This window comes from Mobula hypostoma, chromosome 13 (genome assembly GCF_963921235.1).
Source record: "Mobula hypostoma chromosome 13, sMobHyp1.1, whole genome shotgun sequence".
Lineage (NCBI taxonomy): Eukaryota > Metazoa > Chordata > Chondrichthyes > Myliobatiformes > Myliobatidae > Mobula > Mobula hypostoma.
The window spans coordinates 33,244,757-33,272,635 of record NC_086109.1 but is presented as its reverse complement, the minus strand read 5'-3'; the positions used below and the strand labels follow the sequence as shown (position 1 = coordinate 33,272,635).

The window sequence follows — 27,879 nt, the reverse complement described above, 5'->3', positions numbered from 1 at the left end:
TTAGCATATCATTGTTGAGGGGTATACTCCCCGCCCACCAACCCCTCCCACTCCCACGGGTGGAGAAACCTATACTGTGGTCCTTCCCCACCGGGCCCTTGCGGTGGCTGCACCAAGTTTCAGTGCGTCCCTCAGCATGTACTCCTGCAGCCGAGAATGTGCCAGTCGGCAGCATTCTCCCACGGACATCTCCATGTGCTGGTAGATCATCAAGTTTCGAGCCAACCAAAGAGCGTCTTTCACCGAGTTGATGATCTGCCAGCAGCACCGGATGTTGGTCTCCGTGTGCGTCCACGTCGGTTTCCTGCAATAATGCTCCATGTAGTGGGAGAGCTTTACCCACGATGGAATGGGCCGTATCCACTACTTTTTGTAGGAGTTTCCATTCAAGGGCATTGGTGGTTCCATACCAGGCTGTGATGCAGCCACCACATATTTACAGAAGCTTATTAGAGTTTTAGATGTTGTGCAGAATCTTTGCAAGCCTCTAAAGAATTAGAGGTGCTACCGTGCTTTCTTCATAATTGCACTTGCGCGCTGGGCCCAGGACAGGTCCACTACAATAATAATACCAAGGAATTTAAAGTTGCTGACACTGTCCACCTCTGATCCTCCAATAAGGACTGGCTCATGGTCCTCTGATTTCCTCCTGAAGTCAATAATCAGAGTAAGGCGTTGTTGTTGTGGCACCACTCAGCCAGATACTCAATCTCTCTCCTATATACTGATTTCTCACCACCTCTTTTCGGCCTATGATAGTGATGTTGTCAGCAAACTTAAACCCTCAAGTTGCAAAAATAAACTGTTAACAAGTATTTATTAAGTCATACAAATATAACTTTGCCAACATTTTTGATGTCCCTTATATGAAGCAAGAAATAAGAAACTGTATATTAAGTCAAACTAATGCAACCTTACGGAAGGAAATACACACAGATATTGTATTCCAATTCATTTATATAGGTACTTTACATAATTCAGCCAAGAATGCAAAAACAGATTGTTACAAAGGGTAAGCCATATGAACAGATTTAATAGATTGCAATATATTTCTGAGCTAGATAAAAAAAACAGCATTACAGCAATTTTAAACATGTATAGCTTAAAAATTGTAGTGAAGAAGTTTTCTTTAGTGTACTGAAAGTGTTACTCTTATTACAAACGACTTGTTCCATAGGACAACTTTCTTCCAAATGTGTACTATCTTGAGCAATATACAAAAGGCAAATAAACAATCTGGTGGAAGAATTTAGCAGATTAGGTATCTGTGCAGAGAAAGGTATTCTGATGATTTGGGTTGAAACAAAGCATCAGGACTGGTTTAAAAAAGGCAAAGTTTCTGACAATTAGACATGTTATATTATGTCAATTATGAACCAAAATGACAGATTATTCAACATGGAAACTGCTATGAAGTGTTTTAAAAATATAGGAAGGGTAATTAACAAACCCTTAAATAGAAAGGCAAGGTTCAGTTGTTTGCTTTCTTTTAAAAATAATAGATTTAAAGTGCTTTTCCTCCAGCCCCTCAAGAATCATACTGGTATCATGACTGTCAGAAGAGACAGCTTTGGTGCTTCTTTATCTTTTCTACATATCATAATCATTGGGTTCCTAGTTAAGGATATCATTTTGAATTTAGTTGTAGGTGCAAATGAAGCATGATTTAGGAAAACCTGGTCCAACATTGTTATAAACACCAGTCACCCAATGCGATTGCCTCTGCAATTCTGCTGGAGCTCAGCAATATATTAATTAAGCAGGTTAAAAAAAAAAAAAAAAATCGCTGGTCTTGCTAAAACCACCTATAATCACACTATTATTAATAATAATATTTAAATATCTGTGAGAAGGCATTACATTATAATCCTGGCACATCCACTGATTTTCTCACACTTCTTGTGGGCAGTTCTTCCCACAACACCCAATTAAGCAGTTACGATCAGCTGCTGCATGAGAACTCTAGTCACAAGCATTTATTTATGAATTATATAGTGCAGACATTTCCATATACTGCATTATTAACTGTCATCTTCAGCTTTGCATATTTTCTAGTTATTTATCACATAGAGTCACAGACAGATGAAGGCTGTGTCCATCTCCAAACAGTGAAATCCTGTCCAGTTATTCTGCATTTCTCTGTACGAATCCGGGACTCATTTGCTTCAAGAAACTGCACAGCTTTCTGCCAGATCTTCTTCATCTTCTTCCTGATACAAAAAGAAAAATAAAGAGTAATTTTTAAATGTGCATATTAAAATATGATTTTGTTTCAAATGGTCTCAAAGAAAAATTATATCGAGGCAAACAATAGTGTCAGGATATTCTCTACTCTTAGTCACCAGACAAAGAGAATGGGCCTTCCATATGCTAAAAAGATGGAACTCTTGATCTCCCAATCTACTGTATCTCATCATAGCCCTTGGTCTTTATCTACCTGCACTGTACTTTAACTGTAAGACTGTATTCTGCATTATTTTCCATTCTACTACCTCGATGTACTTGTGTATGGAAGTGCCTGTCCAGATGACAAGCAAACAAGAGCATTTCAATAAACTAGTATCAATTTCAATAATTATTTCTAATATTTTCCTTCTCTTTACTTGCCATGGCACTGCCCTGGTATTGAAATGATTGAAGGAAATACACTCAAGGCAACAGAAGATGTTAAAACTTCTTAAATGAGATTGAGGTTTGGTCACAATGCACTAAACAGTACTTAATATTCTATTGCTTTTTAGTAGTGACCAACAAAATAGAATAATGCCAACACAAGTGTTGGTTTACAGTATTAACATTATTACCTTCTGTATCTAATAAAGTGGCCACTATGTTTGAGGTCTTCTGCTACTGTAGTCCGTCCACTTCAAAGTTCAATGTGTTGTGCATTCAGAGATGCTCTTCTGCACACCACTATTCTAATGCATAGTTATTTGAGTTACTGTCACCTTCCTGTCAATTTGAACCAGTCTAGCCATTCTCCTCTGACCTCTCTCAATAACAAGCCATTTTTGCCCCCAAATTGCTGCTCACTATATGTTTTTGTTTGGTTTTTGGCACCATTCTCTGTAAACTCTAGAGAGTGTTGTACATGAAAATCCCAGATTAGAAGTTTCTGAGATACTTAAAACACCCTGTCTGGCACCAATCATTCCACAGTCAAAGTCACTTAGTTCACATTTCTTCCCCATTCTGATGTTTGGTCTGAACAACTGAACCTCTTGACTATGTCTGCATGCTTTTATGCATTCAGCTGATGCCACAATTGGCTGAATAGATATTTTCATGAATGAGCAAGTGTACTACATGTACATTGAATGTACTGAATGTTTACTATTCCTCTACCAAATTAAACACATTTTTGGCTGTAACACCTGCATTTGTAATATTTTGTCTTTAATGCAGAAATACAAACGCATTGCTGATATTACAGCTAGAAGCAGTAAAATGTACAGATAAAAGAAAAACAGTTATGTTAAACATGGCTTGCAAGTTTCTATGAGGTAATAGAACAAGCTGGAACTAAAAAATGCATAGTTGTATGTGGTGGGGGTTCAGAAAAACACATTCCCAATCATGCAGCATAACTGTTTTAAAAACACTGTCAACATACCTATCCTTGGGTTGAATTAACGTGTCTCGGACATGAGGTATGGGTACATAAGGGACAAGCTCCAAACCCTTTTCCCAATCTTGATTGTGAGCACGAATGACAGCTGTTTTAACAAAAGTGAATAATCGAGTTCAGTGATTCTAACATTCTGACAATCATAGGCTGAAATTTGTGTCTTCTTATATAAGACAGACCCGTACCTTGCTTTATAAGCTGAAAAAACACCATTGATTAAAAATTAGACTTCAGTTGTATTCTGTATGTTAAATAAGATCACTGCATAGAACAATGCCAAATCAGGGGGGGCTTATAAAAGCTCAAAACTGGGACATCCTCGCTTTAGGAAATTTTAGGAAGTTTTCTCAGTCAGAGAAGGAGCCAAGGTATAAAGGCTCTCAGAGGAGACGTCAACTTAGCACGAAGAAGGCTGACAGCATCGATGGCCATCACTTGCCGTTAATAATGACTCTCCAATCAATAACAGTTGCCTGTAAGGATTAGGGTCCCGTGACTTGCACTTTAATGGAGAAATCTTTGGAAGGTGAGCTGGTTCTTTCCACATCCTGAAGAGATGTTGGTAGCATAATTCATTATTAACTGCAAAATGAATCAAAGTGGAACCAAAAGACCTCCTCCTGTGATGCAATAAACATCTATGTAAAACTTAATTTGTTAACAGGTCCTGAAACTGCTTCTTGTCAAAAGTATTTCCATGCAATGCTCCAAAACTGTTTTGAGAGCGACAGCATAAAAATGGGTAAATAATGTTTGTGATGAATTCAGTTACCCAGATTTTGAAAATGAGAATGTTTGTACATGGAACCAATAACTCATTTTTGTTAGCAAATTAAAGTTCAGCAATATCTAATGCACATTATTAAATATGAATATTAAACAGTACCTATTATTTTATTCACCATTTCATAAATAGCTTGCTGTTGTTCTTCCATTTTTCTAGAGTAGTACCTCAGAAGCAAGAGAGTAATCCATAGAAGGCTTAATACTATATAAAAAGCAAAAAATAATAAGGTTAAATATTTTTATTATATTTTTGCAATAAGTTAAGTTAATCATTATACAAAGTACAAGAATGAACTTAGAAGCTTTGATTCTAGCTTTCATTGTTGACTTTCCGGAGCATAAGAAACAGAGGCTAGAATAGGCCTTGCGAACCTTCAGGCCTCAGAAGATCATGGATGTATGAGTACTGTAAATGCTACTATGGAAAACGACTTGGATCCTTAGTACATGCCAAGTAAATGGCTTTTATTGCTGGCCCACATCACTTTACTTGTCATAATCCTGCCATTGTTTGCAAGCTGTTATAAATGTGCATGGGTAACACTTATTTAAGATCATATTCAATTGGCATTGTAACCATACAGGAAATGGTGAAGTTAGTGCTTGACGTTTTATTTTATAACATTTTAGTATTTAATAACCTGGCCATTCCCTCTTCTCCCATTGGGCAGAGGATACAAAAACCTGAAAAGGAGAGTTCAAGGCTCAAGGAGAGTTTCTATCTCACTATGATCGGACACTTGAATGGACTTCTTATACGACGAGATGGACTCTTGGCCTTGTAATCTACTACAATATGATCCTGCACTTTATTGTTTACTTGCACTGCACTTTTTCAGAAGCTTTTGCACTATACTCTGCATTGTTACTGTTTTACATTTTTCTAGCTTAATGCACTGTGTAATTATTTGATCTGTATAAACAATAAGCAAGACAAGCTCTTCATTGTATCTCGGTACATGGGACAATAATAAACCAACACCGAATTTCATTTCATTTTGACTAATTATTTAAAACTGAATACATTTTAAATGTCTATATTAATTATAAAGCCTTCAGTAGCCCACCAACACACTTGCAAAAGGGCTTCAGGAAAAGAAGCCCAAGGCTTACTTCTTGCTTGGAATAGCAGAAAAGTGCTAACTCCCTTAGAAGAATGTCATCTGAAGAAAATGTGAACAGTGGACTACAAGTAATATACAGTTGCAAGAAAAAGTTTGTGAACCCTTTGCGATTACCCGATTTTCTGCATTAGTTACTCGTAAACTGTGTTCTAATCTTCATCCAGATGCAATCTGCCTAAACTAATAACACACAAACAATTGTACTTTCATGTCTTTACTGAAGACATTGCTTAATCATTCATAGTCCAGCTGGAAAATGAGTGTAAACACTTGTACTTAATACTTTATAGAACTTCCTTTAGGAGCAATAACCTCCACCATGTTTCCTGTAGCTGCTGATCAGACTTGCACAATGGCAAGGAGGAATTTTAGATCATTCCTCCATACAAAACTGTTTCAGTTCATCAATATTTCTGGGATACCTTGCATGAATAGCCACAGTATCTCAATTGGGTTAAGGTCTGGACTCTGACTTGGTTATTCCAAAACACAAATTTTCTTCTCTAACCCATTCTGTTGTTGATTTACTCATCTTTCAGATCATTGTGTCATCCAATTTCTATTAAACTCCAGGTGATGACCGTCACTCTGACATTCTGTAAAATATCTTGAAGCAATTTTAAATTCATTGCTTCCTCAACGATTGCAAGCTGTCTATGCCCTGAGACAGCAAAGCAGTCCCAAACCATGATGCCCCTTCCACCAGGCTTCACAGTTGGGATGAAATTTTGGTGTTGTTCCCTGTTTCCTCCAAACATAGCAGCGTGCATCTCTGCCAAAAAGTTCAACGTTTGTCTCATCTGTCCGCAGAACATTGTCTCAGAAGCATTGTGGAACATCCAGATGGACTTTTGCAAACGTGAGACGTGCAGCAATGCTTGTTTTGGGAAAGTAATGGTTTCCTCCGTGGTGTCTTTCCATGAACACCATTCTTGTTCAGTGTTTTTCTTATAGTGGACAATGAACAGAGACTTTAGTGACTTTAGTAAGTTCTAGAGATTTCTGCAGTTAGCCTTGGGTTCTAGAGATTTTTGCTGTTAGCTTTTGGTTCTTTTACACCTCCATCATTGCACATTGTGCTCTTGGTGTGATCTTTGCAGGAAGCCCACTCCTAGGGAGATTAGCAACCATACTGAATTTTTTTCCATTCGTGGACAATTTCTCTTATTGTGGACTGATGAACACCTCAGGTCCTTAGAAATGCTTTTGTAGCCTTTTCCAGCTTTACGCATCTCTACAATTCTTCTAAGGTCCTCTGAAAGTTGCTTTGATTGAGGCATGATGTACATGAACATATCTTTCCCAAGAAAAGCAGGCTGTCAGTAACCTGACTTTATGTGTCTTTTTATAGGGCAGGGCACCTCTACAACCCACACCTCCAATCTGATCTCATTGACTGGAACATCTGATTCCAAATAACTTTTGTAGAAGGTATTAGCCCAGAGGTTCACATACTGCAATGACCATATCAACGTATTTATATTTTGTATATAGAGAGTAGTAAGTATAATTGAATATAAATAAATCTTCTGAAATTATCTAACATAGAAAACCTACAGCACAATGCTGTGCCGAACATGTACTTACTTTAGAAATTACCTAGGGTTACCCACAGCCCTCTATTTTTCTAAGCTCCATGTACCCTATCTTTAAGAGCTCAATGTACCTACCTTTAAGAGTCTCTTAAAAGACCCTATTGTATCTACCTCCACCACCATCGCTGGCTGTCCTCTCCACGCACTCACCACTCTCTGCGTAAAAAAACTTACCCGATGTCTCCTCTGTACTACTTCCAAGCACCTTAAAACTGTGCCCTCTTGTGCTAGCCACTTCAACCTTGGGAAAAAGCCTCTGACTATCCACACGATCAATGCCTCTCATCATCTTATACACCTCAATCAGGTCACCTCTCATTCTCCATCACTCCAAGGAGAAAAGGCTGAGTTCTCTCAACCTATTCTCATAAGGCATGCGCCCAATCCAGGCAAGATCCTTGTAAATCTCCTCTGCACCCTTTTTATAGTTTCCACATCCTTCGTGTAGTGAGGTGACCAGAACTGAGCACAGTACTCCAAGCGGGGTCAGACCAGGATCCTCTTGGCTCTTGAATTCAATCCCACGGTTGATGAAGGCCAATACACCATATGCCTTCTTAACCACAGTCAACCTGCGCAGCAGCTTAGAGTGTCCTGCGGACTCGGACCCCAAGATCCCACTGATCCTCCACACTGCCAAGCATCTTACCATTAATACTATATTCTGCCATCGTATTTAACCCACCAAAATGAACCACCTCACACTTATCTGGGTTGAACTGCATTTGCCACTTCTTAGCCCAGTTTTACATTCTATCAATATCTATACTGTCAACTTTAATTCAGGAATTACCTTTATAATCATGATTTTAAAAAATGCTGTTTGCATCTTCAATTACTGTAGCATTGATCACTTTATAAACCAAAATATTAAATCTAAACAATAAAGACTTACCAAAAATAAAAATTAACATTCTATTCAGAATGGTAAAAAATGCACGTTGGAGCCGACAATACAAATTCATTTGTGGACGAGTAGATTCCAAACAAGTCACCTGATCCACTGAAGTTACTGGTGCCTCAGAGTCCTCACCAACTAATCTGCATTAAGATATAAAAATATACAAATTAACTTCCTTTAAGGACATGGCTGTAACCCTTGATATTTGCTTTCAAAATGACAGGAAAAAAAATGCGAGACCTTGACTTTATTGATTAGTAAATAATTTTACTTAAGGCTTACTATCATATGTGTCATTTGTTCTTTGTCTAAAAGAAAGTTTAGTAACAAGACCTTACATTATCAAGTCATCTCAGCGAGCATCAAATTTACTACTTGCTGTGTGCCAAATCTTGAGCTTAAAGCCATAACACAACTCCACTGACTGATACTTGGGTTTAAGAAGCCTGAAAGCTGAACAAAATAAGGAAATGTTCCTTTCAATGATCCATCAATATCTTACAGGTGGGTGGACTGCAGCTTATCTGAGAGATGTACACCAATCATGCTTCTCACTCAATTTTTTGGAAAGATGATAAACTTTGCTGTAACTTTATAGATGAGGTAAAACCAAGTATTGTTCTGGTTGTGCACTACAAATAAGTTACTAAAATAGATTCACATTTAGATGTCCACGTAAAAATCTTTTAATTCCATTTTGTTGTTCTTACTTTCTAATAATGAAAAATAATGTTCCAGAACAGCGGTCCCCAACCACCGGGCCGCGAGGAAACGATATGATTTGGCGATAAGAGTCAGCGGCACCTTTCCTCATTCCCTGTCACGTCCACTGTTGAGCTTGAACACACTCGAGGTCGTTACGCACGCGTCATCCATGTCAACGTGGCAAGGAGATCAACTCCTCGAGCTTGCAAATGACAGCGGGCTGAAAAGCATGTTTGATATAACATCTCTGCCGGCATTCTGGATCAAAGTCAAGGCTAGATATCCTGAGATAGCCACGAAAGCACTGAAAACGTTGCTTCCATTTCCAACATATCTCTGCAATGAATGCAACGAAAACTAATCGCGAAATAGACTGGACATAAGGAACCCCCTTCGAGTATCGCTGTCTCCCATCACTCCTCGATGGGACCGTCTTGTTGCTGGAAAACAAGCCCAGGGCTCCTACTGGTTCAGCGATACTGGTGTGTTGCAATGATTTTATATGTTTATACGGGGAAAATATGTGCTGTGTGTTTAATATCCAAACGTTACTTTAAATGTTATGATGCTATTGATTTATATAACCATATAACAATTACAGCACAGAAACAGGCGATCTCTGCCCTTCTAGTCCGTGCCGAACGCTACTCTCACCTAGTCCCACCGACCTGCACTCAGCCCATAACCCTCCATTCCTTTCCTGTCTATATACCTATCCAATTTTTCTTTAAATGATAATACCGAACCTGCCTCTACAACTTCTACAGGAAGTTCGTTCGACACTTACTCCAACCTCCCCTGATAATTGACTTATCGCTATATTCATGCGAGGAAAATATGTGCTGTTTAATATTAAGTTCGTTAGATAAACCCTTTTAGAAACGAAATTGAGTGTATTAGCCACTTATCACCTATATGGCGCTCATGATTAACACCCCCCCTAAACAGAATTGCCAAAACCGATTTGTAGAAAAAAAATCGGCACGTACAAGCATGCGCACTGGTGCCCGCGCAAGGCTTCATGGTCATTGTAGTCTTTCTCGGAGTAAACCCAATGTATTTGACTGCTACTCTTGTTCATTGGCAACCCTACCACCCACCCCCCACGCGCCCCCCCCCCCCCGGTTGGCCGGTCCGCAAGAATATTGTCAATATGAAACCGGTCCGCAGTTGGGGACCCCTGTTCTAGAATATAGCAATAGACTAATTGTCTTTTCTATTTACCACACCCCGTTATGGGAACATTTCTCTGATAATAATTGTTCATGAAATGATAATGTCAAATAAAATTATTTTATGGAAATCAGGAATGAAATACAATAGGACATTAGAAAGTGGAGCAGGAGCAGGATATTCAGTCTCTTTAGACTACCCTACCATTCAATATGATCTCTTTTGCTGTGTCAGTTACACATAGCCCTCAATTCCTGATCCTGAAAGTATTTATTTGCTTTCTTTTTAGATACCCCTAATGGCCTAGGCTCTATAACCCCGTGAGAAAAAAAATTCTACACACCTTTATTTTAAATGACTGACCTCTAACTATGATCCCCTCATATTCCGCTTTTTCCTATACCGAAAATATTTTGACATTTATCCCATCATGCGCAGAAAGGATCCCGATTCCTTTAGCAGCTTATGATAGCACAACCCTCTAATCCTACGAATAAGCCTAATGAATCCATTTTGGACTGCTGCCAAAGACAGTAAATCTTTCCTTAAATAAAGAGGCTCAAAATTTTGCATAGCACTCCAGGTGTGCTTTGAGAGTAACAATACTTCCCTGTTTCTAAACTCCAAACCTCCTGCAATAAAGGCCAAGTTACCAATTGTCTTCCATAACACTTACATCTGCCTGCAATTAATGTACAAGAATAACTAGATCCTACTGTACAGCTCCAAGAAAATGTTGGCGAACTCTTTGCAATTGCCCAATTTTCTGCATTACTCATAAAATGTAGTCTGATCTTCATCTAAATTACAATAATAGACAAACACAATCTGCATAAACTAATGACACACAAACAATTGTGCTTTTCATGACTTTACCGAACACATTGTTTAATTATTCACAGTCCAAGCTGGAAAAAGTATGTGAACTCTTGTATTTAGTAACTGGTATAACCCCCTTCAGCAGCAATAACCTACACCAAATTTTAGATCATTCCTCCATACAAAACTCTTTCAGTTCATCAATATTTCTGGGATACCTTGCATGAACAGCCCCAGCATCTCAATTGGGTTAAGGTCTGGACTCTGACTTGGCCATTCCAAAACAAAAATTTTCTTTAACCCATTCTGTTGTTGATTGTCTTTTGGATCATTGTCTTGTTGCATCATCCAACTTCTACTAAGCTTCAGACGATGGACCGCTACGCTGACATTCTCTTGTAAAATGTTGATACAATTTTGAATTAATTGTTCCTTCAACAATTGCAAGCTATTCAGACCCAAAGCAGTCCCAAACCACAATGCTCCTTCCACCATTGCCTGACAATTGTGATAAGGTTAAGGTGTTGGTGTGCTGTGCCCTTTTTCCTCCAAACATAACGGCGTGCATTTCTACCAAAAAATTCAACATTTATCTCATCTGTCAGTAGAACGTTGTCCCAGAAGCATTGTGGAACATCCAGGTGGTCTTTTGCAAACATGCAGCAACGTTTTTTTGGAGAAGAGTGGCTTCCTCCGTGGTGTCCTTCCATGAACACCATTCTTGTTCAGCATTTTTCTTACAGTGGACACATGAACAGAGACTTTAGCAAGTTCTAGAGATTTCTGTAGGTCTTTTGCCGTTACCTTTGGGTTCTTTTCCACCTCCTCCAGCATTGCACACTGTGCTCTTGGTGTAATCTTTGGAGGATGCCCATTTCTATGGAGAGTAGCAATGGTACTGAATTTCCTCCAGCTGCAGATCATTTCTCTTACTGTGGACTGATGGAACACTCAGGTCTTTAGAAATGCTTTTGTAGCCTTTGCCAGCTTCATGCATCTCCACAATTCTTCTAAGGTCCTCTGAAAGTGATTTTTATTGAGGCATGGTGCACATAAACAGATCTTTCTTGAGAAGAGCAGGTTACGTCAGTAACCTGACTGCGTCTTTTTTTTTTAAAAATATAGGGCAGGGCACCTCTATAACCCACACCTCCTATCTCATCTCATTGGTTGGAACACCCAACTCCAAATAGCTTTCGTAGAAGGTTTTACCACCAGCGGTTCACATACTTTTTTGAATCTAGACTCAATGGTAGCATCCGTCAGTCTCGCATGGATCTGCGCCTGGAAAGTCTGCTGAATCTAAACTGTGATTGCTTAAATGGTGTACTCAGTATTGATGAGAAGTAGTACAACTGTTCGTGCGTTATTAATTTAGGCAGACTGTGTTTGTCAATTTTTGTGACTCAGATGATGATAAGACCACATTTTATGAATAATTAATGCAGAAAACCAGATAATTGCAAAGGGTTGAAACTTTTTCTTGCAACTGTACTTTGCTTATTTGCTGTCTTGTTCCATTAAGATAATAAGTTATTAATTCTGGGGTAAATAGTATTTCAAATATAATTTGTATCCCTTCCGATTCATTCCTTTTTAAGGCATTCACAGTTTAAGTGTTTAAAATTTGTTCAAAATCATTACATAAACGTATAGTAAGAGACTGGACTCTCTTTTAATTCAGATATTATTAGTTGCCATAACTTGGGAGGGAAAAAAGAGAATTAAACTCACCTAATTCCAAGGTCCCGTGTACTCTGCAAGATCCACTGAAGTGCTTCGTCAAATTTATTTACATGGGGAACATCTGAAATCTAGAAAGAAATAAAATGAGTAAACAGTAAAAGAAAACTGAACCCTAGATTTTAAAACGTTCAAGCTTTTTCTATAATACTTTAATTAAAAATCTTATTTTCATACGATGTGCTCACACTTTCAGGACATTTCAGATTCTTTTACTTTTGCCTACATATGGTTCCAACAGTACTAATCCAATTACATTACCTGAATGCCCCTATACCTCCTCCCTCATTACCATTTAGGTGCCAAACAGTCCTTCCAGGTGAGGTGACACTTCACCTGAGTCTGTTGGGGTCATATACCTGTACTGTGTTTGGTGCTCCCAGTGAGGTCTCCTGTATAATCAGTGAGACCCGATGTAGATTGGGAGACTGCTTTGTTAAGCACCTACATTCCGTCCACCAGAAGAAGCCAGATTTCCTACTGGCCACCCATTTTAATTCCACTTCCCATTCCAATAAATCTATCCATGGCCTTCTCTATTGTCGTGATGAGGCCACACACAGGTTAGAGGAACAACACCTTCTATTCTGTCTGGGTAGCCTCCAACCTGATGGCATGTGCCCACACCCCCCTCCCCACTCTTCATCATTACCCATCCCCTTTTCCCTCTCTCACCTTATCTACTTGCCTCCCATCGCCTCCCTCCTTTTCTTTCTTCCACGGCCTTCTGTCCTCTCCTATTAAGTTTCCCCTTTCTCCAGCCCTGTAACTCTTTCACCAATCAACTTCCCAGCTCTTTACTTTACCCCTGCCATTCTCCAGTTTCACCTATCACCTTGTGTTTCTCCCTCCCCTCCCCCCACCTTTTAAAAATCTACTCGTCTTATTTTCTCCAGTCCTGCTGAAGGGTCTCAGTCTGAAACGTCGGCTGTACTCTTTTCCATAGATGCTACCTGGCCTGCTGAATTCCCTCAGCATTTTGTGTGTGTTGCAAGGTTTTGTTTAGTTTTTTTAAAAAAATCATTATTCCCTCTAATACTTGAAACCATCTTCACCTCTCCAGCAGTCAGGGACTACATTTTGAGGGTTTTACAACTAAGGCCCAATAATATGACTCATGGGAAAAGCAAAATATTTTCTTGTGAATTAAGGTAACTATATAGAAGAGTAACTATGATAATTTTGATTACATAGCTGATGTTGATTACGTATGATAATTTTATTAAGTTTCTATAAAACAATTACTAAATACTCATATAACTGCTTACCATAATGCTAATAAGTGACAAAAAAAATTCTTACATAAAACTCATTTATAAAGTCAAAGAACCAGAATAATAATAGAATTACTATAGTGGAGGAGTCACAACACAGGAGATCCATGAGGTCATGGTGGAATACTTCAAAACTCATTAACCTGAAATAGTGTGATTCTGTCTCCATTAAGTAATGCTATTAATATTTAAGCAGCAATATTTATAATGGTAACATTGCAAATTGAGATTTCACCCATGTATTTATTAATGATAGTTCTACACCGTGAACTTTATTTACAGGCTGTAAATAAATGTCAACTGATATTGTTCATTTGAAAAAAAAAACTTCCATGTTAAAACGTATTACTTACTGTTAAATGTGTCTTTACATCAGACACTGGCACACATTTACTTTTCAGTTGTGATTCAGAGCCACATTCAAATTCACCTGTATATTTGGAAAAAAAATACATTTCTGCTTAAATATAATTATCCCTTCTGAAACTAAAATTGAAGATTGAAACTGAGAAATCCTTAGCTTTAATACAATACCAAATTGCTTTAATATAATACCAAATTGTTACTGACTGACTTCATGTGGACTTTTGGGCATCATAATTTTGCAAAGCTAGCCAGGCCAAGAAATGGGTATAGAGATTTTAATAAACATCAGACCTGGAGTTAATAACTTCAGTTATGTAAGAGAGACCGAAAAAGCTGGATTGGGTTCACCCTTAGATAGGATATTTGTTAGATTTTAATCGAGAGAATAAATGAACCTCTGATTATAATTTATAAGCACATACTGAGATGAACCTCAATTAATTTACAATTAGGTGAAGACAAGATTATTTTTCAGGTCAGTAATACATAATAGATAGGATATAAATCAAGAGAGCACTGGACTGAAATTGTTGTGACCCATTCGGCCTGATACAGGCTAATAATAAAATTCAGGCTGTCTTTTCATTAATTTCAGCAACTAGTTGGCTCTACTCTCAGCATTTATTAAATTAGAGCATCTTAATAAGATCAAATTATCATCAATTCAAGCTAATTAAAACCTATATGCAGCATTTGAAACAGAAATGCTTTATGGTCAAAATCATAGGGAGACATCAGTCCAGAAGTTCTAGTAGTTTGTTGAAGCTCTAAAGAATGCTATCTGATAAGTTCAACATACATCCTTCTCCTACATCCAATTAGTTTCCCTATCTTCAATATTTTTTAAAATGAACACAAATATCCACAGAAAAAGACAAAAAGCACAAACTTTATGGACAGGAAATTAATCACTGATGCATTGAAACTACAGGAAGTTGTAAGGTGGAGGATTAAAATACCCACATGATGACTTGTGCTATGCAACACAAGAGCTACTGGTGCCTGGCAGGAACAAACATTTTTGCATACACATTTGACCAGGGTCCTGGTTAGTATCTGGGAACTGAAAGTAGGGGAAACCGTATATACATTGCAAAATTTTTGTCGAAGTCCTAAATTTCAAGTTTAATTGTTATGAAACATTGCATGCTTACAATCCACAAACTTAAACTACATATGACTTCAGCCACAATTTAGATCATACCACAATTTCCAACCTTCTGTAAAATATAATGCATTGCCTCTACTTCCTCAGGAGACTAAAGAATTTTGGCTGTCCACTTTGACCCTTACAAATTTTTATAGGTGCACTACAGAAAACATCTTATCCAGATGCAACACAGCTTGTGTGGCAACTGTTCTGGCTGAGAGTAGCAGCTGCAGAGGGTTACAGATACAGCTCTGCACAACATGAAAATAAGCCTCCCCTCCATGGACTCTGTGTACAATTCTCACTGTCTTGGAAAGGCAGCCAATATAATTAAAGATCCCACCTACCCAGACATCACACATAAAAGTTGCTGGTGAACACAGCAGGCCGGGCAGCATCTCTAGGAAGAGGTACAGTAGACGTTTCGGGCCGAGACCCTTCGTCAGGACTAACTGAAGGAAGAGCTAGTAAGATTTGAAAGTGGGAGGGGGAGGGGGACATCCAAATCTTAGGAGAAGATAGGAGGGGGAGGGATGGAGCCAAGAGCTGGAAAGTTGATTGGCAAAAGGGATACAAGAGGATCATGGGACGGGAGGTCTAGGGAGAAAGAAAGGGTGGGGGGGGTGAAGCCCAAAGGACAGGCAAGGAGTATAGTGAGAGGGACAAAGGGAGAAAAAGGAGAGAGAGAAAAAAAGTATATAATAATAAGTAAACAATGGATGGGGTACGAGGGGGAGGAGGGGCATTAACGGAAGTTAGAGAAGTCAATGTTCACACCATCAGGTTGAAGGCTACCCAGACGGAATATAAGGTGTTGTTCCTCCAACCTGAGTGTGGCTTCATCTTTACAGTAGAGGAGGCCATGGATAGACATATCAGAATGGGAATGGGACGTGGAATTAAAATGTGTGGCCACTGGGAGATCCTGCTTTCTCTGGCGGACAGAGTGTCGGTGTTCAGTGAAACAGTCTCCCAGTCTGCGCCAGGTCTTGTCAATATATAGAAGGCCGCATCGGGATCACCAGACACAGTATATCACCCCAGCTGACTCACAGGTGAAGTGTCGCCTCACCTAGAAGGACTATCTAGGGCCCTGAATGGTAGTGAGGGAGGAAGTGTAAGGGCATGTGTAACACTTGTTCCGCTTACAAGGATAAGTGCTGGGAGGGAGATTGGTGGGGAGGAATGGGGAGGGGACGAATGGACAAGAGAGCCGCATAGGGAGCGATCCCTGTGGAAAGCGGCAGGGGGTGGGGGGGAGGAAAGATGCGCTTAGTGGTGAGATCATGTTGAAGGTGGCAGAAGTCACGGAGAATTATATGTTGGACCCGGAGGCTGGTGGGGTGGTAGGTGAGGACCAGGGGAACCCTATTCCTAGTTGGGTGGTGGGAGGATGGAATGAGAGCAGATGTGTGTGAAATGGGAGAGTTGCGTTTGAGAGCAGAGTTGATGGTGGAGGAAGGGACATTCTTTATTTTCACCTCTCTCATCAGGCAGAAGATACAAAAGTCTGAAAGCACACATCACAGGCTCAAAGACATCTTCTCTCCCACCATTTAAAGGCAATTGAACAGTCTCCTTGTAAGATAAGATGCACTCTTGACCACTCAATCAACTTTGTCATGCCTTGTATTTTGTCTCCCTACACTACACTTTTTCCTGTAACTGTAACACTTTATTTTCCATTCTGTTATTGCTTTCTCCTGCTCTACTTCAATGCACTGATGTAATGAAATGATCTATATCCTGGGATGCAAAAAAAGTTTTTTTTAAAACTATACTTCAGTACATGTGACAATAATAAAAAAAACAATTACAAAAGATTGCATAATTTTGAAATGATCCTTAACGTACCTGCCATTTCTGCCAAAAACTCATATACTTCAGTCAATATAATCATTATCATTTTGTGCTCTTCAGCTTTGCAAAACTAGAATAAAATAAAACTCAATAAATAAACTGAAAAAAGTCTTCCTCATGTTTAGTTCCATGTTAAAATTCATGCAGTTAATTTAATTGCATTTTTAGTACCAAAGTATAAATAGATCCAATATGTCATGAAGCCTTTTCTTTACTCAAGAAGAATTAAAGAAATATTCAAACACAACACACTCAAAATGCAGGAGGAACTCAATAGGCTAGGTTAGCATCTATGGAAAAGAATACAATCGATGTTTGGGCCGAAACCCTTCAACAAGTACCAGAATATTCAACAACATTCAATGATTTAATTTTATTATGGACTCCAAATACAGTAGATTCTGGTTAATTGAGACACATCAAGGCTAGTACATTTTGGCCCAATTAAGTGGCTGCCCCTTCATGGAAATAGTTAAAAAGGCTTAACAAAAAAACTACTGTTTAACTGGGTAACAAATTATGCATTTAAGTGAAATACAGAATAAATTAGACCAGTACCTATACCACTATAGTACTATAAAACTGTAATAGTTCTTAATGGTTATCAATGGACGAATTCATCCATCATATGCTGCTGTGTTCTGTTGATTGATTGTAAATGAACAAAAATCAGTGCAGAGACCTAGTGCAGATAATGGACTGCCTTCATATAATGCTATTGACAACTGCATCTTCCAAATCTTCATTTCATTGTAACATACAAAATGATTGTCAATACCTTCAAAGTCTCTGTACTTCCTAACTTGAAGTAGTGAAATAGTTTCATTTTCACTCCTGGCCCTTTCTGACATCTCCAAGGCTGAATGCCTGAAACCACAGTGAGTACAACAGTTGCAAATTAACTTGCTGGTTATATCTCACCAAGCATCAGTGACAAAATTCACTGCTTTTTGAACACAAACAATCAGAACTGATGCTATTTAAAAATTGTTTGCTCTAAGCATGTAGTATCTAAAGGCCACTTAATTGCACGTGACTGTTCAGCAACAACCTCCTGTCTCAATTAAGCAGCAGTGTCCCAATAAACAAAGGGAATGCTGGCTATTTTCTTGATTAGTTTTTGTGCTTTAAGAATTGTTCCAAATAAATTGCTGCTCCAATTATCTGATGGCCAAATTAACTGTAATCCACTGCATACCTAATAGTGAATAGTGACCTCTAGTGAGCTACTAATGTCATAGCCAGGCATTGGTCTGGAGATTCAAGATTATTAAACCATGAATAAACAAGACACACAAATCACTGTTAAACAATACAGCAATATAGGTCCAAAACAGCTGTGTAGGATATCATCTACCTTAGATCTAGGTTGAAGATGATATGTGATTGCCATAAAATATTCCAACTATCTAATACTATTAGAACAGTAAGGATTTTAACCAATCTATTACTGCTTGATTAGATTAGTGTGACAATAATACAAGACAGCAAAATTTTGCAAGTCTTCTCTGTTTCAGCTAATTGCTTCATTATTAAAAAAGATAAATTACAACGGTCACCATCTTCTTGGATCGCAGACTTGGTCCAGGTATGATCACTGGAAAACTATCTCATGGGTAAAGTGGCAATTCTGGACTAAACTTTAATCAACAAAGGATGTTAGACAGTTGTGGCAGGGCTTGAATACTATCACCTCATAAATTTATATCAAGTGACATAGGCGACAACAGGACTTCACATCCAGATGAGCTCAATGCCTTCTATGCTCATTTGACTGTCAAAACTTGGAAGAACCATCACGAACTCCCACATCCCCGATGATCCTGTGATTTCTGTCTGAAGCTGATGTGTGAGCAGCCTCCAGCAGGGTGAAGCCATGAAAAGCTTCCGGCCAGATGGGGTACCTGTGTTGATCAACAGGCTGGAGTGTTCAGTAAGATCTTTAACTTCCTGCTTCGTCAGTCTGAGGTATCCTTCGCCCCCCCCCCGCCCCCACTGCTTCAACCAGGCATTAATTATACCAGTGCCTAAGAAGAACATGCTAACCTTCCTCAATGCCTATCGTCTAGAGTGCTTACATCCATAGTGAATTAAACATTTTGTGAGATTGGTGATGGAATATATCAAACTCTGCCCGAGAAGTAACTCCAGTTTGCCTACTAGAGCAAGTCCACAGCAGATTACATCTTATTAGCTCTTCACTGAACCCTGGAACAACTCAACAAAGATACATACATCAGGATGCTTCTTCTGATCAACAAGCTTCAAGACCTTGGCCTCAATACCTCCTTGTGCAATTGAATCCTCAATTTCCTCACTTGCAGACCCCAGTCAGTTTGGATCAGCAACAACATCTCCTCCACGATCTCCATTATCACAGACATACCACAAGGCTGCATGATTAGCCCCCGCTCTACTCGCTTTATACTTATGACTGTGTGGCTAAGCACAGATCCAATGCCATTATCAAGTTTGCTGATGACACCACTGTTGTGGGCCGAATCAAAGATGGTGACGAATCAGCACATAGGTGGGAGACCGAAAATCTGGCTGAGTGGTGCCACAACAACAACCCCTCACTCTACATCAGCAAGATTGTTGACTTCAGGAGGAGGAAACCAAAGATCCATGAGCCAGTCCCCATGGAGGAGGGGAGGGGGACAGAAATCAGAGGTGGAAAGGGTCAGCAACTTTAAATTCCTCAGTGTTATTATTTCAGAGGACCTGGGCCCAGCACACAAGTACAATTACGAAGAAAGCACAGTAATACCTCTACTTCCTAAGGAGCTTGCAATGACTCGGCTTTACATCTAGAACAAATGTCCGTAGATGTGTAGTGGAGACTATACTAACTGGCTACATCACAGCCTGGTATGCAAACACCAACGCTCTTGAATGCAAAATCCTACAAAAGTAATGGATACAACGGGGTTTATCCCTCCCTACCACTGAGCACACCTACACGAGTGTTGTTGCAGGAAAGTAGCATCCACTATCAGGGACCCCCACCATCCAAGGAATGCTTTCTTTTTGCTATTGCCATCAGGAAGGTGGTACAGGAGCCTTAGAACTCATACCATCAGGTTCAGGAACAGTTATTACTCCTCTACCATCAGGCTCCTGAACCACAGGGGATAACTTAACATTGAAATGTTCCCATAACCAACTGACTCACTTTCAAGGAATCTTCATCTAATGTTCTCAATATTTATTGCTGATTTGTTATTATTTCTTTCTTTTCGTATTTGCACACAGCTTGAATGCCCAAGCTGGTGTGGTCTTTCAATGATTCTATTATGTTAATTTTCTAATATGGATTTATTGAGAATGGCTGCCAGAAAGTGAATCTTAGGGATGTATATGGTGACATATATGTACTTTGATAATAAATTTACTTTGAACTTTGGTCTAATAATGCTAATTATGACCATCTGCATGATGTCGATCTAAAAGAATAGGCGCCAAGTCCCATTTACTGACAAACAAAAAACTGGTTTATATAAACTTAATCCAGATAAAATGGTTAAGTTCAAAAGTTCCGCAATGGCAAAAATGTCCAACTATATAATATTGAAGTTAGCACATTTAATAAGCACTTTCTATCTAATCCAACAATAGAATTTCACAATTAATAGCTTATGTCATTTGTGATAAAAGCAAATAATATTTAGTTCAAAAATCCAATCCCCTACTGTACATTTTAGTGCTAATCTTAGTTCTATGATCCAATCATTGTCTTTCATCAACCAGTCAAAATAATCCTTCAACATTATTATCTGAAAACTTCAAATATTAAGGTAAGGTTATACCACCACCAATGAGCAATCTTTTAAACTTGGAATGGAATTTGAACAAGAATGGCACAAAACATTATTCGGTCATGAATTATTTATAGATATCAATCATTTACAGCACCAAAAGTCAGTGTTGGTGTTTATCCTTCATGACCAACTCTTCCTATAACTCAATCAGCATAACCTTCTATTCCTTTATTTGTGTTTATCTAGTTTCCCCTTGCTGCAGTCCACGTACCCCTTGCTTAATGGCATTGTTCCATGGCAATAAAAGGCTGGGAACCCTTCCTTAAGTGTATCAGAAATATTTTAGTGCATAAAACAAAGCCTGCATTTATCGTTAGGGTGCACGAATGCTTGACAAACTGTACAAGGGAATTAGAAAACTAGTAGGCACAGTAATAGTGTGGGAGAGAACTTCATCCAAAAGGAGAGACAAAGTAAGATGGGATTCTCTTGAATTTCTAGAGATGCGCAATTGAAAGTATCCTGATGAATTGCATCTCAATCTGGTACAGTAACAGCTCTATTCTGGACAGGTGTAACATGCAGAGAGGGATAAACACTGTCCAATTCATCACAGGCTTGTCACTTTCTAACATCCTAGTTCATCTTCACAATGTACTGCATCAGAAAACTAGAAGAATTGTCAAGAATGCCTGCGCCCCCCCCCCCCCACCTTGCAATTACCTTTTCTCTTTTCTACCTTCTAAAAGATATTGAAACCTGGACAACCAGGCTCAAGGATCTGGACTCTAAATTCTGCCGTAGTTATTCTTTTATTGTCACTTTAGAAGCTTTTTCCAGATTACACTCAGCAGTTCAGGCAGCATCTATGGAAATGAATAAACAGTCAAAGTTTCAAGGACTGGCTGAAGGGTACTGATGAAGGGTCTTGGTCCAAAGGATCAGCTGTTTATTTCCACAGATGCTGCCTGACCTGCTGAATTCCTCCTGTATTTTTTGTGTGTTGCTGTGGATTTCCAGCATCTGCAGAATCTCATGTTCAGATTACACCATTTTTCACACCATTGTTGTTTTGATTTATTGTTGCATTAGTATTACCATGTTTAGTCTCTGAGCTTCACACAAGCAAATAATTTCATTGCACCCAGGTCTAGAAGACAATAAAGTAATCTGAATAAATCTGATAATTCCAGACCATAAGAACATGCAAATGTTGACCAAATGAAGAGTTCAAACTCTAATCAACAGTTGTAATCTGAACTCATCTTCTAGAAGACAGAGCCTCGCTGAGCCTACTAGAATTTTAGAACCCATCCATATTTATTAACTTGAACTATTTTTATAAATTACTTGGTGAATAGTTAGGTCTGGAAAATAGTTACACATAGATTTAAACACAATGTTTGAGAACAATTTTATCATCTTACTTTGAGAACATGAAATGTTGCTGTGAATTCACTGCAGAGACAACAGTCCAGGATTTACTTTGCTTTGTCAACAGTTTACATTTAGAAAGTCACAAGTTTGGTACTCATGCATAAAAGTCTAAAATCTGCGGGCTGAGTTCTGCCGACAGGTGCTATCTGTGCTTATGCTGCTAGATTCCACTTCAAGTTCAATGGTGAAACAATAGCTAGGTGAGATTCCCTGGCATTTACACTGAGAATTTTTTTTCTTGGATCCTATACCAAATTGGTTCCGGTACAGAATCCACGAGGACAGTCATCACTTATACAATGCTGTGATCTTGGAAACAGATGGAAAATCAACTTTGAATTTAATGTTCTGTAACATGCAACCAATTCTAGAGTAAACCCAACTATTAAACTGAAGTCAGGTTATTTGTAACATTTTTAAAAGAAAAGGAAAAGTTACTCACGTTGTCTGTTTTACCACTGCAATCAATGGGCAACATCTTAACTAAAAATGAAACAAAACAAAGATTGTAAAATCCTAAACAAGCACATAACAAGCAAGTACATGTGTCAAAACTGGCAGGAGATCCACATTAGGCTTTAGTCTGATATCTATAAAAATAAGCCAAAATCTTCGTCAGGAAGGTCTCGGCCTGAAACGTTGACTGTACCTCTTCCTAGAGATGCTGCCTGGCCTGCTGCGTTCACCAGCAACTTTGATGTGAGAACAGACTGACAGTAGCTTACTCAGAAAACTGAAACAACTTTTCTAAGTAACAAAAATTAACCCATTTTTACTCACTAATAAACATCCAAAAAGAGCCAAACAAAATTAAAAACAAAATCAACCTCTAATTTATGCCATTGTTATAATGAAAGTCAATGGAGATTGCAAGAGTTGAAGAGGTTTTATACCAGAGACGTATAACCATCAAAAGAAGGATATGAGGAACAGAAATATGTCACCCAGTCCCTGAGCTTGCTTTGCTGATATCCATCTGAACTCCATTTATTTGCCTTTCCCTAGGCATGCTGTTATTACCCAACAAAAAAAAAACACTAATTTCCAAAGAAGGATTGCAAGGTGGGAATGACCAGGGCCTTTTTAAACAAAAATAAACATTTTATGTAAAACAATGATTACTGTTTTTTCTTCCTGAATGAGCTACCTCGAAGTTGAAGATTGGGTGCTCTCATTCTTAATTTCCCTAGATGAAAGACTCGCTCTACATCTGGTCATTGGAAACCTTTTCCCAGTTTTGCATCTTGATCCGCCTAATATCAGCCAAAATATCACTTTTTACTTGTCACTTAAAGTCTCTGGTACAAAAGATTGGTACATGAACTAAAAAGCTAAAGTCTGTTAGTGGCAATCAACACAAAATGAAGCAACAGTCCATAATCCTAATGGGAAAAGATCACTCCTATTTTTCAAGGCTAATCTAAACCTTCAGAAAATAATTTAGCCATTGAAACTTGCTGTTTTTTTATAATTTGATTGAAATATAAATTGTTTTAATTGCATATACATAATTAACCACTCAAAAAGAGATACAGTGGATTCCAGTTAAATGGACACATCAGGACCAGGCCATTTTGAGCCAATTATGCAGCTGCCCCAATTAGCTAAAGCTTCGTGGAAATGGTTAAAGGGTATACAAAAGACAAGCTACCATTTGACCAAGTAACAATTTATTTATCTAAATGAAATAAAATAGAACACTACCAATACTATAAAACTGTATTAGTTCCTAATAGTTTCGATGGAAGAATTCATCTGCCATGTTCTTTTGACAGTAAATGAACAAAATCAGCAGATACCAAGTGCAAGACAATGGACTGCCTTTATACAAAGCATCCTTCAAATCTTCATTTTCATTATAATATTCAAGATAATTGCCAATACCATCATCATTCCTAACTTGCTACAGTAGTGAAATGGTTTCAGTTTCACTCCAGGCCATTTCTGGCATCTCCAAGCCTGAATGTTTGAAACCACAGTGAGCAAAAAGTTCTGAATTGTCTTACTGCTTATTTCTTGCCAACTATCAGTGACAAATATCACTGCTTTTTGAACACAAACACATGCAACTGATGCCATTTACAAACTCATCATCAGTCGTGTGCACATGTGCAGCTGTGAGACACTACACCGTGCTTAGAGCGATGCTTAAGTAGCATTAGTCTCACATACTGTTTCACACAGAGGCCCAGGATCTCATACTTCATTGAAGAGTGATTAACAAATTTGTTGCACGCTTTCCGGAAGTTAAATTAACACATTAGATACGGACAAATCAATTGACAAGACATATTAGCCATCTCCAAAAGCTCTCTATATCCTGCCACAGAAAAGACTATAAAACAAAATTGTGTAGTATTGAAAGAAATATGCTGGTCTGGACTGAGAACTGGTTAATGAATGGGATACTTTAAGAATGCAGATGCTTGAAATCTGAAACAAAGAGAGAAAAGCTGGAAAAGCTCAGCATGTCATACAGCATCTGCAGATGGAGTACAGTTCACATTTTAGGTTTGCAATCCTTCATCAGATCTGGGAGAGAGAGAGAGAGAGATGCAATATAGTCTTCAACAGGAGAGGCAGGGAAAAGATGCATGAACAAAGCAAACACCTGTGACAGGATGAGTTGAAATAAAAGTGGGTACCTTTTAGCTTGGAAGATTTTGACTTTCCAGGTGCCACAGAAACAGGTACTAGGGCATCAGGTGTTTACAATTGATATCAATGATTTGGATGAAGGGAGCAAATATAATATATCCATGTTTGCTGACGATACAAACCAAAATGGATCCATAAGGAGGATACAGAGCAGCCTTTCTGGGAGATGATATTAATTGAATGTAAAGGATGTGGAAGATTAAATATAACATGGAAATTATGAGATCATTAACTTCAATAGAAAAAAGGTATAATACTTTTTCAAATGGTGAAAGAGTAAACTGTGTTGGTGTTTAAAGGGTGTTGCTATGTACAAATCACTGCAACTTAACTTGCACAAAAAGCAAGCATTTAGGAAAGCCAACAACATGCTGGTTTTAATGTGACAGGATTTAAGTACAAGACTGAAGATGTCTTATTCCATTATTAAGGGCCTGGATGAGGCCCCATCTGATCTCCATATGCGAATGATGAGGAATAGGTTAAGAAGGATCATAATTGAGGTGTATAAAATTATGAGGGATACAGAAAAGATAGGCTGCAGGAAACTATAATTGCTTATCAGATGTGAATAAAACTGGAGAAGACAGATTTAGGGCAAGGACTAAGCGTTTTAGACAGGATCCAAGATGGATTTTTCTCACTGAAAGAGTGATCACTACTCCAGAGAGAGCAGTAAACATAGAAACATAGAAAATAGGAGTAGGCCATTTGGCCCTTCGAGCCTGCACTGCCATTCAGTATGATCATGGCTGATCATCCAACTCAGGACAGTAGAAACAAACTAACTGACAGCATTTTAAAAAATGCCTAGATGAGCTTCCGAATCACCTAGGCATAGAAGGCTGTGGGTCAAGTGCTGGAAAAAAGAATTAACATGGATAGCTGCCAATGGGTGGTGTGGACATGGTGGATCCAATGGCCTGTTTCCATGACTCTTTGAAGCAATGCAGTGACAGACCATCAGACTGATTCCTGAAAAAAGGTTAAGCAGACTGTGCCTACACTCTCCAGCTTAGAAGAGTAAGATGATTTAATAGAAATATATAAAACTCTTTTAGGGCTTTATAGTTAGTTGCTAATACGTTTCCCAGGCTGTAGTGTCCAGAGTTAAAGGTCACTCTCAATATCCTCTATCCAAGAGCAGAGGTTCAGTTGTTTAATATATTCAAGATGGAGATCACTAGACATTCAAAGAATAGGGACAGTGCAGGGAGGTAGTGCTGAGGTCACATTAAAGTTTTCAAAATGCCTGATTAACTTCAAATCTAACACATATACTTACTATTTTCATCTATGTCCTCTTGCGATCCTTCAAGCAACCCCAAGGCTTTGACACATACTAATGCCAAAAGCACAAGGCATAACACAATTGTGGATATGTAGAGAAACCGCGATAGGTACAACTCCCATTCAACCAGACGGTTTTTATGCTTTTGTTTCTCGTTCTTAGCAGATCCAGTATAAGATTGGTGCATGTAGCTTTCATCCTCGTCCGCCGACCAACTGTCTGCTCGTCCTCTATAATGGGTATCGGGATAAAACTCTTCCGAATTTCTTGCACCCGAATGCAAGTCGCTAAGTTTGCCCCTATATCGATCCGAACATAGACCTTCAGGTTTCCTTGTATATGGATCTGAACTTATACCTTGATATTTTTCGGTATATGAGCCCGAATATATGCTGTCAGCTTTTCCCGTACTTCGATGTGAATAGAGGCTGTCAGTTTTCCCCGTGTATCGATCCGAAAGCAGACTATCGGTTTTCCCCGTGTATCGATCCGAAAACGGGCTATCGGTTTTCCCCGTGTATCGATCCGAAAGCAAGCTGGCTGTTTTCCCAGTGAATCGAACCGAAAACGGGCTGTGAGTTGTCCCCGTGAATCGATCTGAAATTGTGCTGTCAGTTTTCCCAGTGTATCGATCCGAATACGGGCTGTCTGTTTTCCCCGTGTATCGATCAGAATACGTGCTGCCTGTTTTCGTTTTGTATCGATCCGAAAACGTGCTTTCAGTTGTCCCCCTGTATCGATCCGAAAACGGGCTGTCAGTTGTCCCCTTGTATCGATCCGAATACGTGCTGTCAGTTTTCCCCGTGTATCGATCCGAATACGTGCTGTCTGTTTTCGTTTTGTATCGATCCGAAAACGGGCTGTCAGTTGTCCCCGTGTATCGATCCGAATACGTGCTGTCTGTTTTCGTTTTGTATCGATCCGAAAACGGGCTGTCAGTTTTCCCCGTGTATCGATCCGAATACGTGCTGTCTGTTTTCGTCTTGTATCGGCCCGAAAGCAGGCTATCCCTGGTAAATGAGCCTAAACTGTCAAATATTCTCGTATGTGGATCTGAATACTGGTTGTCAGATGTCTCTGCGCACGGTTCCGAACTCAAACTATCAAATGTTCCTGTGTATGGATTTGAATGCAAGCTGCCAGATGCATCTGAGTACAAGGATGTTCCCCGGAACGCATTACCTCCCGTTCGCCCGGCACTCACAGATTTGGATGTCCTGGTATAGTGAGTATCATCGAAGTCATCGGCCGAAGAGCCGGCATTATCAGCGGCGGGGTCCTCGGTTGATACCCCGTCGTGCTGATCATCCTGTAACTGCCAGCCCCAGGAGCGGCTGGAAGAGGCCCTGGTACCAGCGGAGGCCGCACTAGGCCGCTGGCGCACTGGCTGCGAGGTGCCAACCTCCTTCTGCCTGATACTCTGCGATGTCCGCCCGCTCCGTTCTTTCCGACGATTTTCCGACTGAAGCTGGGCTAATTTTTTCACGTAAAGCGATCTGGTGCTGTTAGTGACCGGCCCTGCCGAATAGCCCAAGGATTTCAACTGCCGTCTCAACTCTTTATCGCTCTTTGCTAGTGCCATTTTCAACGTTCAGCCCAGACGCTGGC

General features: G+C 39.2%; 1 protein-coding gene across 2 annotated transcripts; it reads right to left on the bottom strand.

Annotated features, from left to right (window-relative positions):
- LOC134355531 (LEM domain-containing protein 2-like) lies at positions 1 to 27,879 on the bottom strand. Of its 2 annotated transcripts, none has more exons than XM_063065531.1 (9): positions 26,266 to 27,879; positions 22,765 to 22,805; positions 17,119 to 17,194; positions 14,102 to 14,178; positions 12,466 to 12,545; positions 8,029 to 8,174; positions 4,515 to 4,616; positions 3,614 to 3,716; positions 1 to 2,210 (listed from the first exon to the last, which is right to left on the bottom strand). In XM_063065531.1, exons 1-9 carry the CDS (start codon positions 27,851 to 27,853, stop codon positions 2,063 to 2,065), a joined length of 2,361 nt encoding a protein of 786 aa, XP_062921601.1. In that variant the 5' UTR covers positions 27,854 to 27,879; the 3' UTR covers positions 1 to 2,062. The 2 variants fall into 2 exon arrangements, with proteins under 2 accessions (XP_062921601.1, XP_062921602.1); XM_063065532.1 differs by having other exon boundaries at positions 2,072 to 2,210; positions 4,531 to 4,616.